The sequence below is a fragment of the Erithacus rubecula genome (genome assembly GCF_903797595.1).
Source record: "Erithacus rubecula genome assembly, chromosome: 2".
Taxonomy (NCBI): Eukaryota; Metazoa; Chordata; class Aves; order Passeriformes; family Muscicapidae; genus Erithacus; species Erithacus rubecula.
The window spans coordinates 108,144,053-108,164,332 of NC_136685.1; the positions used below are offsets into that span (position 1 = coordinate 108,144,053).

The following is a 20,280-nucleotide window of genomic DNA, read 5'->3' on the forward strand; positions in this document are numbered from 1 at the left end:
CCACAACTTCATCAATGGGGAGTTGTGTACAGTCACAGAACAATTCATAAGCAGCTCCTGCAAACTCTAGAAAGGAGATTTTACTGCTTAATGCAAAGGTCCAAATTAAAATCAATCTATGGTGAGCAGAAATACCTTTTCTAGGCACAACTTGCACTGATGGAGAAGTGCAGTGCCTCAGTCAGGAAAAGTCCTCCCTGAAATTCAAACCATGAGCTGTAGAGTTGGTGCAGCTGCCCAAACTGACACCACCTACCCAGGAAGGGGCACAGGGCAGGGAGTGGGAACAGCAGCTTTAGGATCCTCCTGGAATGTTCTAATCCTGCCCCACAGGCACTGCAGGAGTGAGGATCTGGGTCTGATCCAGGCCTGACAGACTCCAGGGTGCCTGTGGAGACAGTGCTGGATATGGGAACTGGATCCACAAGGGATCAGACTTATCCAGCATTTATTGCAAGCCTATGGCTCAGGTCTTCCATGGACTTCAGAAGATGGATGTGGGTGCAGGTTCCACCACACAGCCTTAACTCAGGAGCACATTCACATCTATAAGGAAAATCACTTAAATCTTCAATTGCAGTAGGAACATTAAAACATCCTTTATAGTCAGCATGGACATAAGCTACAGGTAGACAAGGAAAAAAACAAGGAGAGAGCCCACACATTTCATCACCTTGGAACAAGATTTATCTGAATTATGGAGAATTTAAAACCTGAGCTGGTTACATAATCCTAGTTTGAAACAATGTATTTATTTTAAATTACCACTATAACTTTATTAATTGCCACAAAGAGCCTGGTCTATAATAGACTTGTTACACAGAACTCCCAAGTGTTCCAGTTCTGTGGTTATGCATTTTGTGAGATAACAAACAGTAGAACATAAATTTATTATTATTTTTCATCTAAAATATGACTCACAGTGTAAAGATTAGGTACCATCTGGTTGTATGTAACAAGTCTCATTGTGCACAAATAACCACCAGCACTAAGCTTTTATCTGTCTTTCAAAGCTGCAGCAAATTAGATATTGGCATTTTAAACACTAAATGTTGACATTCATGGTGTAAGATGTCTAACACAGCAACCAGGAATTCTTACTTGGTGAGAACAGGGAGCATTTATGTTTATCCCTAGTACAGGAAAGCATCCCAATGCTCTTGTGACATTTGATGGAGGCACAGAAAATATCATGCAGCAGAAATGTCAGTTTTGTGCTTAGTGAGGTGCCCTCCTGTTAGTATCTAGTGTTGAAATCTGAGAAGTCAAGCTTGGAAATCTCCTTTTCGTTGGAAAAGTTTGTTTTATCGATGCGGGAACTCGGGCTTCCAACTTTGCTCAGCCAGGATTTCCTGCAGGAAAAATAAAAGAGGGTTGGCAGATAAGGAACTGCACATGTGGGGGTTATTCTCTGTCATGCCTTCACTTTCACTTTTTTAAGTCATAAAAAAGCATCTTTCAATAAGGAAATTACTCAAATCTCTTTTTTCTGTTTTCTCTCCCTCTCCCCTTTAAAAGCAAACCAAACTCTTTAAAGGTATCAGTGTTTCCAGGGGATTTACACAATATTACATAAAAACACAGCTGACAAAGGGCTGAAGCAGATTTACTGCAATGATCCCTTCTAAACACTATTAATAGCATTCCAACAGGTATAATTACCTTTGCAGATTCAATACTCTGCTTTTAGCAAGGACCTACAGACCACTGATAACTGAAAAGTGTCAGGAAAACAGAATCCCAACAGCCAGTTTGCTCCTTATTGGCAACTAAAAGGATGGGAACTGCAAAGGAATGAGTTCAAAACCAGCAAAAAGACATCAATTATGTCAGAGCAATACTGATTTACTGCAATAAATATTGAATGTTATACTGGAGAACTCAATACCCAAATACTGGAAATGCAGCAGGTGAGTGCTTACAGGTTTATTTACAAAAAATACTTTGTCCATAATTTTGGTTGTACTAAACTCCCAAAAGTAGATAAGTATTTTATTGTACCAGATAGGATAAATATTTCCACACAAATATTTTTTAGAAGTTAATGTAGCTACTTAACTGATTACAATTAAAAAGAAATAAAAACTCACCTAAATTCTTATTTGAAAACAATAGGAGCTGTCTTATTAAGTTATGCTAATTAATCCTTTGCAGAATAACATTGAGCATTGTGAACTGCAATAGTCTAGCAGTGAGACCTAATTTTGATATATTTATAATGAGAATCATGCATAGAAATTACTTACCTTGAGCCAGTAAACCAGCATATCACATCTGAGATACAGAAACACCTTACTAGAGACCTTACATGCAAGTTTATTTTTTTTAAAAGCAGCTCTTGACACAAGAAAACACTGCAAAACATCTCAAGGGGCTTCACTGGTTACCAGAGACAAATAATTTCCCCCTGAATCATGTTAGTCCTTCACAGATTGGTCTCACCACTGGCACAGACAGTTCTGAACTTGCATTCAATGTGACTTTACAATAAAACAGAGCCTCTGTCTGGAAAAAACTTCCTACAAAACAGGAACCAGACCCAGGGATCTCATGCTCCAAGTGTGGCTTATTTTATTTTAGCACAGAGAAATTAAAATGTCTGTCAGATATTTCTACTTCACACCTCCTGCTCCTTGCTGCATGTTGTGGACACAGTCTCCCTTCCTGTCTTAGATTACTTTCCAGTAAGGAATATAACACAGGAATAAGAGTCCAGGAGTAAAACAGGAGAACACAACTCCCCAGTTCTGCTGGAAGCCTCAAGGCAGAGGGGATATTTAAACAGAAGGAAACAAGCCTAAGGACAGACCAGTCCCTTTTACCTCATATTCAAAAAAAACCCAAAACCCACCAAACAAAAAAAAAACCCAAACTGAAAATGGTTCTTGTTTATTAACCAGGAAAGTCTCTGCTAGAGAAGAAAGTGAAGAAAGAAAATGCATTTGAAATACTGAATTAATCTCCTAAAAATAGCAGAAATTGCTTTTTAAAGTAATGTGATAGTTTGTTCACTATTTCCTTTTCTCTTCCCATGTTGAAGGTGAGCTTCTCCTTAAACCTGAAGGAAAACTCTCCTTGTCCAGCCTTCAGAACAAAAAATTCATCCCTGGGTGCTTCCACCTCCCAAGTTCTGCTGGGTGAAGAAATAACTACGAACTCTGACCAGAGCAAACAATCCATTCTCAGCTCCACATACTCTCTTGAAGCACAAATTATGAAAATCCCATTAGAACAACCCAGCTCCATGGAAACTCCTTACAGGATGTGTAATTCCATATTTAATGCAGGAGGGAGGGGAGGAATTGCATGACTTTGGGGCTCAGCTCTGCATCAAGGGGACTTCCCTCAGCCATCACCCTCTCTCTGCTCAAGTGACAGTACAGTCACCAGCATTATGAGGAAGAACATTTTTTACAAGCTAAGAAAGCAGAAAACCAGTATTTCCTAGAAGTTAAACGTCATCTCCAATCTCATCACTACCCAGGGGTAGTTTTAAAAATGGTTTTAACTTATGAGTATCCAGACCAACAGCGAAAAGGTTCTGCACCCTCCCCTTGCTTCACTCAGCCTTCTCAATTCCCATTCACCTCACATCACTTCATGTGTGCAGAGATGAGCTACAATTACTTGCATTTGGAGTCTCAGTTTGTCATTTATAGCATCCATGTTAAAATTCACTGCTCCTTCCCACTTCTCAGGAGTGCAAAAACTCCCTCCCCCTCACTCATCTGAGGCAAACCAGGACACTGCTGAGAGGACACCACACCTGACTCTTGTTTTAAAGCATTTATTCCCAAAGTGACTGCTCCAGTGAATCCAGAACAAGAGCTAACCTCTAAATAGCCACTTCTGACCACGTTTAACTCCAAGGAATGGTTTGGGTCGGGATGGACCTCAAAACCCATCCAGCTCCACCCCTGCCATGGCAGGGACACCTTCCACTAGCCCAGGTTGCTCCAAGCCCATCCAACCTGCCCTTGGACACTTCCAGGAATGGGGAAGGCATGTCTCTCTGGGCACCCTGTGCCAGAGCCTCCCCACCCTCACTGGGAACAATTCCACCCCAGTGTCCCAGCCAACACTGTCCTCTGTCAGTTTGAAGCCACTGCCTCTTGTCCTGTCACTCCATTCCCTTGCAAACAGTTCCTCCCAAGCCAAGCACTGCATGTCCATGAAATCACTCTTGGCCATGCTCTGATCCCACTGAACTGTGGATAACCATGGATTTCTGAGTTACACAAGCTCCTCTGTCCAGGGGAGAAGCCAGTGCTGATACAGCTTCCCCATCCCCATGTTCACAGGGGATACTCCCAGAGCTTGAAACAACTGGAACTGTCACTCCTCCCCTTCTCTCCTTTCATTAACTAAAGCAAACCTTACTAAGAGCCACTACCTTGACACCCAGGCAACAGAGCCCTTTCCACTCCACATGTTCTTGGAAACAACATCCCAAGAGCTGGGTTTGCACCATCCCACTTCATACCCTTGTAGAAATATCCTAGCTGTGCACAGCATTCCAAGCAGGAAAACACTCCTACCTGTTAACTTGGACAGGATGGAGCCTGGCCAGTATCTGGAGAGCTCCCTGGAAAAGTTCTTTAAGGAGTTACATCTCTGTAATAATGCAGGATGATCATAGAATCCAAGTTGGAAAAGACCTCCCAGATAGATTCCAACCTTTGACCAAACACCAACTCATCAACTAAACCACAGCACTAAATGCCATCATTAATAATAATAATAATTAATAACACTGGCACAGCCCTAAAACCCACTGTGTTTGAAATACTGCAAAAACAAAGTAACTTCCTGATTTCCTGAATAATATTTATTTTTTAACTCCAATCTCTGCTACAAAACAGATCTCTCTAAAATAAGCAGCTTGCTTGGCATTACTCTGACATATTTCTTTACTAACACGAAAACTACTCCCACAATAGTTCATTTTTTGTATGTAAAAGAAACTTTACTCCTGATATTGGAGAAATTTACAGTCTGTGGTGCTAGGAAAGAACCTGGAAATGCCCTCCAGTATTAATACATGAGGAACTAAGCACAGGTTAGGGATATGTTCCTTTCTCCACCTCAATCACAGTGTCACTTAAGTGGAACAGGAGAAACCTGTGCTTTTATTTAGAGGAAGAGAAAATAATGGCACTGGCTTGCTTACACTTTATTTCCCTTTGTTTAGGATAAAATACTGCAGGGAATGTTACTTTTTGAAAATCCCATTTACATCTGTGACAGCATATAGACCAGGATTGCAAATATTTATAAAACCCCTCCAAAAATATTGCTGCCTTCTACAACAGCACTGTCCAATTTCCATAAATTTTGATACTGCCACATTTGCAGAAGAAATGTGGAATTCTCTCTCATTGGTGTCTGGCTTTTGGGAAGAACTTCAGGCATGGTTTTCAAGTTTTGCTCTGTAATCTTTAGTGCTAGGAACATTTACTCAAAAGCCTTTGTTTTTATGAATCCCAAATCCCTCTGCATAAAGACACCTCCCACCTTTCCCTCCTCATCTTACTGCAGAGCCATTCCTATTGTCCCTACACCTCTGCTCCTCCTCCCAGGAAAATAGACAATGGTAAAGAAAGTTTATAGGGTTTCATGTTGTGAAAAAGTAGCAGGAAGAATAAAAACCGTGTTGGGAATAGTGGGATTTGAGAACAAGGCAAAGTGCAAGGCAGGGGAATTTTAACCCCATTGTCAGGATGGCCCCACCACAGCCAAGCCAAGTGAGGGGTTACCCTGGAGGATTAAAGGAAGGAACAGCAGCAGGATTGAAGGATCCAGACCAAGCAGTGGGTGGCTGGCAAGGCAGGGACCTGCTGAGGTGTGGGCATGGTGGCCCAGAATAGAGCTGGAGGCTGGAGGGGTGGGGGAGCTTGGCTGCTCCCTGCAGCCCCACTGCAGGAATGCTCAGCCCATCAGGGATTTAACACAAGCTCTGCAAGTGTTTTAGGAAGGAGAGAAAGGTAGTTAATGAAAACTGGTGTTTGACTCTGTTTTTAAACACAGCTGTCAGATGAATGTTGTTAATTTGTTTGTATTTCTTCCTTCCCTGCTGCACTCAGGGGCAGCATTTCCCTTGGGAATCCACAATGAGCTTTTTCTCGAGATATATGGGAAAGGATGTCAACAGCAAGAGCAGATTAGCAGGATCTGAGATTCTACAGATATTGTGGGACATGGCCCTGAGTAAGCTTTTGGTGGTGAATTTCTATTTATAAACTTGAGAAAAGTGACTTATGTGTTAATCATCACATTCTGTATGGTATTGGCAAAGCTCTTTTAATGCAGAAGTGATCATGGCCAGTTTGTATCAGGAGAGAATTTAGCTCTTATGTACCTCAGATTTACTTTGACACTGGTATCTGATATATGTTAAATGTCCTCACCTATTACTTTAAAGGGGAGGAATTATCCCACAGTGATAGAAACCAAGCCTGGAGTTGTTCTGGTTTTGTCATATGCAATGCCAAGATCTGCTGTGCATTTTCCTGTTAATCATCTTGGTAACCTTCAAGGAGGATTTAATCATTTCAACATGAGATCATAAGTATATTTTTATTAAAACTTATCAGCATACCTCTTTGTTTAGGCCATGTTAGGCAAGTCACTTTTGGCTTCTTTCAGAGATCTTATCAGAATAATCTCAGCAACACTGCAGTCATTTGTTCCAAAGTAAAGAAGTGAGTGAAAAGTAAACCCAAATTCAGCCATTCCAGTAACTCAAACAAAGCTTTTCTGTCCACACTGACCTACAGAAAAAGCAGGAGACAAAGGGAATTTCCAGTGAAGCTTGTGTCCTGTCTCCCAGAGCAATAAACATCCCAGGCAGCCAGCAGCAGCCCAAAGGCCCATTGTGTTTTCTCCCTGGAGTCTGTCTGCCCCTACAGGGACACTTGGCTCCCAGGCTGACTGGGAATTTTGGCTAACCTCAGCCACTGCACCGAATACCACTCAAGATTCTCTGCCCTTCCACATCTATTAAACACAAGGCCACAGGAAGTTTAATGAGGAGGAACTGTTGCTGTTGGGGCACCAACACAAGAAAAGCTCTAATGCTCAGCACCCATCACCCACGTAAGACTGAACAAGGACTACAGGTCTTGAACAACTTTACCCATCAAAATGTTAATTAAACCCTGGCCATTTCAGGGCCATAATGAATCATCACACTTGACCAGCTCAGCTTGACTTCAAACCCATGTCCTTACACAGCCTGGCAGAAATCCAAGAGCCAGGAGTCCACACAGTCAGGAATTTGAGAGAACACAATTCCCTGTTCTGCAGTCCCAGGGCTCAGCTGGACCCAAAAGCCACCAGGAACAACACCCACAGCTCCACAGTTGCTGCATCCCCTCTCCACTTACACCGAAGAATAACTTATTATTATGCAAGAACTAAAAATAATGCCAGGCCAAACCAGAGTGAATTCCTTCAAGCACCACTGGGATTCTATTTTCCTCAAAAGTCTCCCTTGCTTTACAAATCTCTTTGCACAGTTAAAGGGCTGAAAAAAAATAAAGCTAGAAGGCTCACTGAGAAGTTGTCATTTCCAATTATAAAGGTCTTAAAGGAAAGCATCAACACTTTTAAAGCATCCTCTTGTAGAGCTCTGAGCAAGTCCAAGGGCCAATATTTAACATTTCCAGTGTTGCAGTGACTGCACATAAATTTATCTTTTCCTAGAATGCCTCTGTTGGAATATTTCACAAGCTAACAAGGTTAGCCTAGAACTAAGAACTTTGAGTTTCTTTTCATCTTTAGTTTGCAAAAGAGTTTTGATTTTTTTTTTTCAACATGCAGCCAGCTCAGTTCTATTTTTTCCTCAATTTTACACTATGTGATCTAATTTGTTAATTCAAATCGCACACTTTCCAAGGAAGCAGCTACACCCCCCCCTTTAACCTCTCATTTCCAACTGCTTTTTATAAAGCAACTGTGATATAACATAGTAGACATTCCAGAATATAAGAGCAACAAGAAAATGTTCTAAATATGTAATATTAGAGAGCACAAGTATTCAGGAAAACACCAAGTGGCTTCTACTAGCTAATAGTCTGCTTAAACCTTGTAAGCAGAGAAAATGAGCTTTATCAAGACTTATTTTCATAATGGTCTATTTTCTGGCATTACAGATATAGCTGCAACAAGCAGAAGGCAAAACATGAACATAAGGGATGCTGTTGCTGATTTGACAGGAGCTCCTGGTGGTTTCCAGCACACCAGAGCACGGAGGTGCATCCAGCAGGGTGTTTACAAGGCAGGGAACACTGCACCTGTCATCCACATGCTGCACACTCAGTATTCCCTGGAAAGCAGGGCAGGCACTAGGGTATGGATTATTTATTGTTTCCATCATATACCTCCCCCCAAGACCCTCTGTATGCTCTGCCTGGAGGTAAAGCTGCAGACACAACAGCCTGAGGCAGGAGGGGCTCCAGGGTGGGATGAGCCAGGCTGTCCCTCAGGAACCTTATGGAGGCAAAAGGAAGAATATAATTGTCACTCCTGAACACATTGATTCTTCATCTCATTTTTCTTATGACTTCACCTGCATTCAAGATACCATTTCTGGCAGATCTGATATCAATTTCATTTTTCTCTGGCTTCCCAAGTTCCATGAAGTTATCCTTCCACTCTCTGCAGGCAGAGTATTAAACACCTCACCCTAATGAAGCCATTCAAGCCCTGATCCCAAACCACAACAGGAGGCATGCTGGATAGATCAGTTGAGATATCCAAAATCAAATTTAACTCAGCCAAGGCTACTGGATTTCCTCAAAGTCCAGATTGCAACATCTCTAATTGCATTTCATATTTTCTATTAATATTAAAAAAATAGATAGAACAGACTTTTTCATTACAGCATGCCAGGGGCAAAGCCCATCCTGGGGTCCATGAACTGTCACTAAGGATATCCTCACTGAGGAAAAATAAACACACTTTAAGCTCCTAGCTATTTAAGGGAGCCATCAGAGCATGAAGAAGTATCCTGGTTCAATGTTTCTTTGTGCAAAAAAAATTGTTCAACAAGGCTTTTAATGAGTACTGAAATGAGATCTGATATGTGTTCTTGCTGTTCAGTGTTGTACTGTATCATGTTTTTATTAAGCCTCATTTTCAGAGTATTTACTTAAAAACATTCTCCTGTTTATCTGCAAGTGAAAAAAAAAAAAATAAAAACAAGAAATAGATTTCTTTTACTCATTTTTCCTATAAAATGAACCCAGACTGGAAATCCCAAAAATCTCACCTTCTCAAGGCAGCTCTGGAACTTCCTACTTAAATTTACCATTTACAGAAAACAAACCAGATTGATTTTCTTATCATTGAGGGTAACTGGCTTCATCTTTCCACCTAAGCATCCCATGGCTTTGGACATTTTCCTGCTCATTCCAAATCTGCCTGTTAATAGTACATAATTTTGGTAGTGAGAGCTTCAGACTCTAAAAAAAAAAAAAAAACAAACCCAGAATAAAAGCAGAATTCTACTAAAGGCAGTGTCTTATTTCTACTGAAGTCAACAGCATCTTCTATCTAGTAAAGTCAACACTAATTAGAGACAGATACACCTGATGTCTGCTTTTATAAAATTCAAACGAACTACAAAAGAAACATCAAAATCAAAAGAAACCATCTTTGGAAGACTATTTCATACTATTTAAGTATTCCCAAGTAAGTCTTGTTAATAACTCTTTATAACTACCTTGTCCTGCAGACATTTTAATTTTGTTGTTTATGCCTCATAATTCCTTAACATACAGCAGAGTTTGATACTCTGTGAGATGTAAGAAGAGAATTATTAGGAACATATTTGTGTTGCCAAACTCCATCTTCCAGGTTTTTTTTTCCATTTTTCCTTCAAGCTCCAGAGGCTGTCAAGAAGTATGAAGCTTCTCATTCATTTTCTGTAATTTATGCCATTTTCTTTTTCCCCTTCCCCCTTTTTTTGAAGTTTGCCTGGACAGACCTGTTCCTCATGGCTTGCCCACAGAGTCTGCCTGCTGTAAGAGCTACATGGGCTGGGATGTGAATTGAGAACTACAAAAAAATTGTGGAAAACCACAAATCTAACTAGTGGCTCATTTGACTGAAATGTATGTACAAGGATTTCAGAAAAACCCTCAACTGATTTCACAGTCATCTTGGAGCTCTTTGGAGCTTCCAGTGACAAAGATTTCCAGAGGCAGGGAGCTGAAACCCTCACAGAGGCATTCCTAGAATAAAACCTCACAAAAGGCAAGTTCAGGCTCTTTGATTTTGCTCATGGTTTATTTGAGCATTTCTAAGCCCACAGAAAATAAAAGTTTTTGGCAACACCAAGACCTTCGAAGCAAAACAACAAAAGTAATGATTTAAAGGAATTATGCAAACTTCCAAACATTAGCAGCATATGATTGGGGGAGCTGCTGTGAAATAATAATTTCACAGAATTCAAGTCAGAACAGTTCATGTCATCATGCTTTTTATAAAAACAAGCTGCCTGGCTGTCCAGAAAAAATAGTCCAAACACTATATAAATCATATCAGTTAAAGATGAACTTCACAGCAGCTGTACTGAAATTCAGGACAGAGCATGTGTGGGATGAAGAGAGTGGCTAGACCATAGATCTGCCTCCAGATAAAGGAACTAAAAGCCTCCAGGAATTCCCACTCTGAGATAAGGGCTGAGTTTTAGGAATATTTATGATGATATAACAGATGTAACTGAGATCAGGAAGGAGCTCAAGAGCACATCATCTCTGTGAGTCACATTCCAGGCTCTCAGACTAGGTACCAGTAAAAGGAGGAATCACTGGAAGCCTTTCCAAAGACACAAACACAATTTCATCCTTTCTAATCTCAACAAGCAGGAATAATTGCCATTTCATTCAGCACAGCACTAAGACACAAGTGCAAAGTCAGTCCCATTCCTTACATCATGCTGAATCCTTCTCCTGTGTTTGGAGAAGTGAGTGGTTGCTTATTCTGGTGGAATTTTCATTAGCAAACACATCTGAAACAGCAGAACTGCTGCTACTGTGCAAAGAGATCCTACTGAGGGCAAACCTCTATTTATATCTAGAGTAAAAAATACAAGCTAATATTGACTGTGACAACTCCACACAGAATGTATTCTTTACCATATATAGGTTTCCAATTCCAAAGAAATTCATTTTTAAAATAAGCCACCCCTCAAACCCTTGGATACCAATCAACAGAGCACATTTCCTCTTGGACAGATACTCTATCTAGGCAAACTAAACTCTTCCAGGAAAGTGGAAATCCTGGCACTGGGAAGTCAACAGATGTCAGAACCCAGTCAGCAAGAACTTCTAGGAATTCATTAGCCATTGAACACCTGTAATGCTGATTTCCAAGCATTAAACACTTATAATGCCATAACCAACCTAATACAGAGCTGCTGCATCAGCTTTCTTGGCAATCAAGGGCACTTGGCCACAGAACTTGACAAATAAGTAAATAATTCAAATCACATCAACAACTTTCCCACCTTTATATGAAATTCTGTGTGGACTGTGGAGCCCAAATAAAGCCAGAACTTTGCATGACAAGTTCAGAATTCCCACATGGAACTTGGCTCTCCAGCTCCTTTGCTACAGGACAAATAGCACAAAGGTTATTAGCAAAGAGCCTGTCAAGTAAAGAAATGCACCTCTACCACAGAACAACTTCCCCTCGTAATATAAAGCAGCAGACAGGATTTTTATTTAGTTAAAACATGAATTTTTGCTTTAAACTTAATACAGGACATCACAGGCTTGCCCACACTTGTTTACTGAAACAGTGGAAATAGTTCAGGATTCAAACATTGACAGATCTAATATTGTGACAAGCCCTTCTGTTCCTCCATTCTCCTTTGACCTCATGATAGAAACAACCCCCTCTCCTTTATATAACATTACTTATTTATCCACTTATTGATCCAGTACATAGTATTTTTTCTATGACATGTCCTTAATTTTCAAGCCTTTCAAATAGATAAAACTTCCTATTTCAGCTTTAAATCATTATTTTCACCCCATTTTTAAAGACTTACCTTTCCCAATACTGGAAGACAAAGCCCCAAAATTCATAAACACCAATGGGTTCATTTCTTAAGAGTCCTTCATCTTCAAGATGTATGTTAAGAACCAGTTCAGTGGCCATCTAGGAAGCCTAGCCACTACTATAATTTTCAGGATATTAGTAATATTGTATATAATTATTAGTTACACTGGATATTAATTTATAAATATTTTTAAGCCAAGAGTCTGATCCCCTACAAATAAACCCAAACAACTGCTAATGTAGCTAACTCAAAGATTAAGTCTACCAGCTTGAGAAATCTGAGCTGAGCTTCTCAGACAAAGAAATCCAGCAAGAACTTCAAGGGGAGACACTTCCAGCTAAAAAGCAACATGATTACAGTTGAGATCCAGAAAATTTCATTAAATATTAATATCTCCTGCTTTGCCTTGCTCCTGCAGCAGCAGCAAAATGATAAAAGCTCAGACAGCAAAAGGATAAATACAGACAGCAAAACCTGCCCAGCTAATCAGGCTGTAGGTGCTGGTTAAATAAACTTTGACTCCTTCCCCTGCATTTAGGGCTAGAGAATGAACTCTCTGAATTGCTGGAGCAGATTCTCTCCAAATCCCACAACACTCACAGATGCAAAATGCTGGATGGCTCCCAAGAACTGGTAAAGGGATGTCAGTTCCCTACCTTTGACAAAACAAACCACTGATCTTATAAGGAAAAAACATTTTTCACAGATATACAACTGATACACAGCTGAGGTGAGCAGCAAACACTAACTGACCAAACCCTGAAGCAACAGGGCAGGAAATAAAATCTCTTTATTCCACCTAAACACATCCACAACCCTTACAAGACTAATTAGAAAACAAACAGGGAGGACCCTAAGGAGAACAAATAACCAGAACAGAAAACTATGCATAAACAATTCAGGCCTTTATCTGCATGTATAATTTTAACACAATTACATTTACCACAAGCACATGGGACAAAAATGGCTGTGTGGCTGCAGCTTTAACATGAACCATAAGCAGCTCAAAGCTGCCACATTTAAACAGAGCAGCCACACTGATGGAAACCTGGCTGAACACCAGATTTAAGCAGAGACACTAAAAGGGGTGGAGGGAGCACTTAATTCAGAACAAGGAGTAGCTTTCCCATTCAGTCTTACGTGGATAAATCTTTTTGTTTCTCCCATTCATCTCTTGACCACTCTCACAAATCAAGGTTACCTTGCCACATCTGCAGTGCACTGCACACCTTAAGTGACAGCCTATGAAAGTGGTTTGGAGCACAGTTAAATGTGGCAAAGAGTTAGGAACAAGACCTAAATCTGCACAGATCAAGGCAGAGCAACAGCTCTCCACAACACCTGAGCTCCACATCCTCTGCTTTTATGCTCCAAAGAGCCACAAGGTGAAATCAACACTGCAGAATCAAAATCCCAGGATGGGTCAGGTGAAAAGGGACCACAGTGGCTCATCCCAGAGCACACAACACAGGATTATACCCAGCTGGTTCTGAACATCTCCAGACAGGGCAAACTGTTCCAAGTTCCTCCTCCTATCCAGGTGGAATCAGTTCCTGCCTGCTCATCTTGTGCCATGGCTGGGCTTGGGACACCAAGTGACAGGTGACAAGGACCAAGCTTTCCTTTCCATCCCCATCCTCACACATGGAAGAGAATCAAAGAACTGAGGACACTTTCCACTCCTGTGCTTCTATAAAAATCACTTTGTAGGCTGCTCCAAAGCAACAGAGCTCAAAGCTGGGGATTTTTATGTAAAATGTGATATAAAGAGGACCTAAATCTGTTTCATGATGTTACTATGCAACATTCAAACTGCACCCTTTCCTGATATGTTTTTAAAATAAATCCTGTTTCAAAGCAAATTCCAGGTCCCAAGCAATCACTTATTACTTACAGTTCTTCAGGGCACTGCAGAGAATCCCAGGAGAGATTGTGTTTGCTAAGGAATGCAAAACACTTCCCTTATGGCAAAATTCTTTCAAGACAAAGAAATTGTTGCTGGCTAGAGAATACAAATCATCCCAGCTCATCAAAAGAATTTTTTGTAAAGCAAATTATTCTTCATTAATTATTACTTTAGATACATTCACTTGTAGCAGCTGTTTCACACAACTTTGTCTCATGACCTGATATTCAGCCCTATGAAATAACACAAAATAAATGAAGCATAACTGTGAAGGTCACCTTTCTCCCATACACCTTTCAGGAACCTTCAGTCAGAAACCCAGGACTTCTGTAAACCCTTAAAAAAAATCTCAAGTTAGAAATTTTTCATTTTCCAGTAGTTCAAGAATTTTGAGCTACCACGTGGGAGTGGGCACAAAAAAGCCTTTTAATATATCAGGATCAAAAACCCTCCCAATAATTAAAAAGTTAAAATTGAATTAAAGGAATTCAAGCCTGTCCCATTCTTCATCAATAATCAACTTCATAATGAAGCACAAACTCTTCAAGTCCCTGCATATTTAAAATTCTTATCTTTTTTTAACAAGCCATGATGCTCTGTCTGGCTTCTCTGTTCTACTGCCATGTTGAATATATTTTTATTCTTCTAAAACTGATTGCTAAATAATATAGTTCTCCAAATTACTATAAGTTTCAGCCAGATCAGTTGTTCAATGATGTTTAGAATTTTTAATCTATTAAAGAAAATACTGGAAAACTATATTAAGGCAGTGATATGTGCTCCAAAAATTAAAAAAATAAAGTATAGGATTAAAGAATAATAAGACATCATCTTGGTTCATCTTCCACAAATATAAATCAAAATATGCTGCAAACACTGCTTGATTAGAAAATAAAAAAATCTTTTATACTCTGGGGCCTCTCCAAAGAGATCACAGAACTGGAGTTGTAACACAAGGGAAGAGTTAATTTAATGAGTTATCTTAAAAAGCAGTTAATAATTATTAGCTGCTGTGTGACAAACTTCCACAACTCACTGAATTCTGAATTCCTAGCAGGAATTGGTTCCATTTATTCCTAAACAATCCATTGGAACACTGGCTCTGCAATGGCAAGGAGGGAAATGTTTTTGTAAACTGAAAGATCCCATTTCACTCAAACTCTGTTTGGAAAGAGGGAAAGATTAAGAAATAAGCACTGGAACAAGTTTCTCTACACTGGCTGAAATTTCATTTTCCATTAAAGCTGTCAACCAGCTTTACTGAAACAAGTGATTTTAATTACACTTGACAAGCTCAAAACTGCTGTCTTATTTGCAAAAAACCCTGTTCCAACATCAGGCATCAAAAGAAAAATCAATATTTCAACTCTTCTCTTTTCTCCTGGCATTGATTCCTCTGCAAAGCAGATGGAAAGCAGCATTTCAGTAGGGGAGTTGCTGAGAGAAATATCTAGAAGGCACAAAACAGTAACTTCCACATATGCAAGTAGATTGACATCTAGTGTAAAAACACTGAACTACAAAGCCATATCAACAAGGATTAATTTGAAATACATATTTTTAAATTACAAGAGAACCAAATCCTCCAAATACAAGCACCTTAAATTATTTTTCAAAAAAAAAAAAATAGCTACACAAAGCCAAAAACACTGTAGCAGTGCCTGAGGAAATGCAGCTTCCAGCAGAGAAGTGAGCTGTCAGCAGTGAATCAGAACAGCAAATGAGAAAAATCAGAAATAAAGTGTGTCAGGGAGAATAAGGAAGAGGAACACAGGCCAGCTGGCCAGAGAAAAGCTTTCTCTACCTCTGGATAAGGTGAAGAATTAAAGGCAAAATGCTTGCATGGTTTTATTTTAGAATTTATGATTAGATAAACCCATTTCTGTGTTGCAGGCCCAGAGACTGATGAGAGATGTAAATAGTCTCTAATCAACTGTGTTCTTCAGCACAATGAATAAGGAAATAAAGTTTATATGTTGTAGAAAAGATAAATAAAAGGCTTGTCAAAGTCATTCCACTGAAGACTGACCCCTTGTATCAGCATCACGATCCTAGAATTTAGTGCACTAAATATCTTTGGGCAAAGGTGTTTTCATTGCTTTCAATATATTTCAAAGAAATCTCAAGAGTTCATCACCTTTTTACTCTGTCCAGTATTGGTGGCAGGGATTTTGGACCTCACCACATTTCCTGGCTGTTTCAGCCCTGTTTCTGTAATAATTTCACAAAAGCAACAGCTAAAGAATAGTATCTTGAAAGCTGAGAGAAGATCATCCAAACAATTCCTGACTCATTCACAACTCATTTTCCATAACAGTATTAGGACATGTCTCTGTCTCAAACCCAATGCTTCACTGTGCCCTGATACCCTATTGCCCTGAGAGATGCTAAAGGCCAAAATTATTATTATTTTTTGAAGTAACTACAATTCCTCAGCTTGCCATTGACCCAATGTGTTAATCATTACTCAAGTGACAGTTTGTGCTGCTGTGGATACAACCCAAGGGTTGCTTTGACTCAGGAAAACTCAGGACTCCAGGGAACCTCTGCACAATGAGTCAGAAGTGAGCCATAACTTTGGGATAAGCTCTGGAAACAACAAATACAGCTGGAAAAATGAATCAAGGGCTGCTCCCAGGGCCACTTTTGCAAGGGCAGAGGAGTGAGCTCCACTCTGAACCAAACTTTCCTGACAGTAACCACACTGTACACGCCAAGTCGGCTGGAAAATGGTTCCTTGGCAGCACTTGAACCCTACAGAGCTCTGGAGGGAAAGCTAAGGAGAATTCACTCAATCCCCAAGGCCCTGCCAATCTCCAATGCATCCAGTTTTGCTCCTCAAGATAAGGAGTTTCAAAAATTACAAACAGGGGAAAAAATCCAAATACTGTCCATTTTTTGTTTTGGGCTTGAAACCAACACAAAATTAACTGGAGCAATGCCCAATACAGCTCTGTGACCACCCCCAAGCAACTCCAGCAGAAATACACTGAAAACAAGGGCAAGTTAGAGGGGACAGAATGCCTGGTCTGTTTTCCTTGAGTGGCTGAATTACATTTTACACCCCTACCTGCTAAGATACAAAACCTCCACAGAACAAAGACAGACTGCAGGAGATGATCCATCAGGATCTGCTTTTCCTCATTTGTCATCATATCACACTGGGTCTGATTAAAAAACCAGTGAGACTTAAATATATCATGGCCTTACCTGAACATAATTATCATATTTTTACCATTTTTTTTAGTTAGGAGAACTAGAAACCAGAGCAGCAAATTGTGCAATGAACCTGAGAAAGAAATACCTGGAAATTATTCATAATACTCTTACTATCTCCTTTTCACTAAGGATTAGTAATAATCCCTCACGTGCAGATTTATTAATAAACTGCCAAAAAAAAAAATCACAAGATCAGTGGAAATCTGAGATCATTAAAACAAAATGCAGATGTTTGTCTGCCTTTGTGTTTTGGCATTATCTCAATAATGCAATATGGAAGGCTACAAACCTTTATTTAAAACAGAATTTCAATTCCTATAGAGTAGTTCTGTACTGAGGCCTTGGGCCTTGAGCAAAAAACATCAAGTACTGTCACAAATGTTTAATTAACAAAGCAGTCAATCAAGATGCTATCACTGAGTCATTAGTGATTTAAAGATTATCAATGTGCCTGAAAATAGATTTAAAAACCATGTTCTCCACAATAAGCTAAAACTAACCTCCCCTTCTAGACTCTTTTTCAGCAGCTAGAACACACCAGAAGTTATTTGCTGGAACAATAGCCCTCTTGGCATATTTTCTTAAGCTATAAGCCCTTCTCCCAGAGGAGTTTAATTACTAACCTTTCTTAAAAAAGGATCTTGTCATCAAGACCCATATGCTTTCAAAACCCCCTTCCTGAAGCTTTATTTATTTTGTATTCATCACTAGACAGCTTAAATGTCATCAAGGCAGAATTTCTTTGTCATCCAGTCACTCTGCCACATTACAGTGGTATGAAATAACCAAAACTTAAGTTAAGTTGCCACCAGAGGACCTTGCTTCCTGTCAAGCTGGAACAGAGCCAGGACACAAAAGTGCTCCTGGATTTCAGCGTCTGCTGGTGTCAAAAGTTGCTCCTCCCTCTCTCACAGAGGGACAGAATCAACACAAATAGAAGCACCTGGTCATCCTGCCCATCTTATTTTCAGCTTGCTGAGCTGGCCACAGAACCAGAAGTAATATTTTCTTTTATCCAGCATTTAGAGTACTTCACCTCATTCCTTCCTCTTCAGCAAATCCCAGGACTGCTGTATAAAAGCCATGCAGAGGATACTCTGCCCTTGCCTTTTGTTCTCTTGTGTTGAGATGTGACCTTGAGATGAATTCCAAAAGCCACTGGCACGTTCCCTGCTGATCCATTGAGAGCAGTGTTACCAAGCACAGAGCTCCAAACAAGTAGCACCAACACTCCTGGGAATGGAGTGCATTCCACCCTCGGGCAGCCCATGGCACCTGTGCCCCTTTCTACACCAAGTTCCACTGCAGGATTTGCCCAATCCTGTGACCAGCACAACGTGCCCATTCTGCATTTTCAGAGTGTGGATCAGAACTTATTCCTACCTAAAGACAGCTGTCCAAAATGAACACTTGCTGCATAGCAGGTATAACTTCATTGGCATCACCACATTATTGACAGGACCACAAACTCTGTCCTTTCCCCCTTTGTCCTCTGAGGTCCTCTCTAACAACAGCCACAACAAGCAGCTGCCTGCCAGGAAAACCACCCTGCAAACAAACACTTGGCTGCCCTGGACACTGCCCCACATAACCCAAGAGGCTGCACAGTCTCTGCCTCCAGCACACTCTGGTACATCCATTCCTGCTCTTCACTGGGAACACTGGGCTAGGCAGCACAGATCACCTGGCCCAGAACAAAGAATATTCTATTTCTGTCCAGGCCCCCTGTCTCAAAGCACACACTGTGATTTAAACAGGCCAGAGGAGTGAGGGAAGTGCTTCCCATAACAAGCCAGGGAGACACTCAGAAGCACAATCCCACTGAAGGCACCTGGGCTCTGCACTCAGCCATCCATCTCAAGGTGAAGGTCATCCTTCTGGAAAGCCACATCAGCTGGAAAAACACTTAGAGAATTTCAGGAAGTTCTATTTTCAACCTCCATGGTAACAGAGATCACTTTTAGGTCTTCCTATAGGACTCACATTCCCAATGACTTGATCCCCCTGGGAGAAGACAAATTTCCATGCAGGACTCCAGCTAAAGCCATTAAATTCATTTTTTTAATCTCCATTTGGGAGGATAATTAAGAAGAGGAGAGCTAATAACACAGAGTTGTTTCCTCGGGGCAAAGGCATTGGGCAGGTCTCCAGCAGGAGGGATTTTTAGCACAGGTCCCAGTACCATCCCAGAGCTCCTGCATCCCTTCCCACATCAATCCCACGTGGCCAGAGGACATTTTAAATTCCAGGCACCTCTGCCACCAGCACACTGCTTCATGCCTGAGCCCTGTGTGCTCCAGACTTGGCAATTCCCAGGTCTCCAGCAGGCATGGCTTCCACATCTGACAACTACAAAATTCAAGATTTTTAATTCTATTAGACACCAAGCAAAATATTTAGCATTTCTCAGAACATGTGACTCAGTAAATGCCAAGGTTGCCAGCCTTCCACATGCTCCTATTATTCCCAACCAGAAACATCCCATTTGATATTAGCTAAAACACTAAACCAGACACCAAGCTGAATAGATTTTTGTTAACCTGCATAACTGTAACTAAACTCAGGCAAAACAGCAGCTCTCAAAGATGAGAATATACACAGTTCTAATAAAATACTGCAGGTCTGAGGTTTTTAATGTTCATCTCTGGGTCTACCAGCCCTCAGAAGTTTGCTGTGTGTAGTCAGAGAGCACAGCAGAGAAATCCTGTTGCTGTTCTGGTCCTACACCAACACCCTCTAAAAGGATAATGAAGACAGCATCACATTTCAGAAGAGATTTCCTGGATGCCTGCTGAGCTGACCTTGTTTACAAGTACTCACTGAAACGATTAATTGCTCGTATGTTCCACTCCACACTGCATTTTCTGCCCGTACTATCCATATGGACATGAGCCAGAACAAAAATGCCTATGTAATTATCCAATTAATTATTATTAATGCTAGCATTTAACAAAAAAAAAAAAAGCCAGCTGGCATACAACAATTGCTTCACTTCTGATGTGTGAGAACTACAAAGGGCATGTTTGTATTTTATAGTTACTAACAAGGAAAGTTGAACAGTTGTGTTTTGTTTTAAACTACAGGA

The 20,280-nt window shown here is 40.4% G+C and overlaps 1 protein-coding gene across 1 annotated transcript in view; it reads right to left on the bottom strand.

Annotated features, from left to right (window-relative positions):
• Positions 1-664: 664 nt before the first annotated feature.
• The window catches only part of ACYP2 (acylphosphatase 2), a 30,605-nt gene continuing 10,989 nt past the window's right edge, over positions 665-20,280 (bottom strand). The window contains exon 4 of the mRNA XM_079297722.1: positions 665-1,352. Within this exon, the coding sequence (XP_079153848.1) occupies positions 1,238-1,352 (115 nt within the window). The 3' untranslated portion in view covers positions 665-1,237. The remainder of the gene's footprint in view (positions 1,353-20,280) is intronic.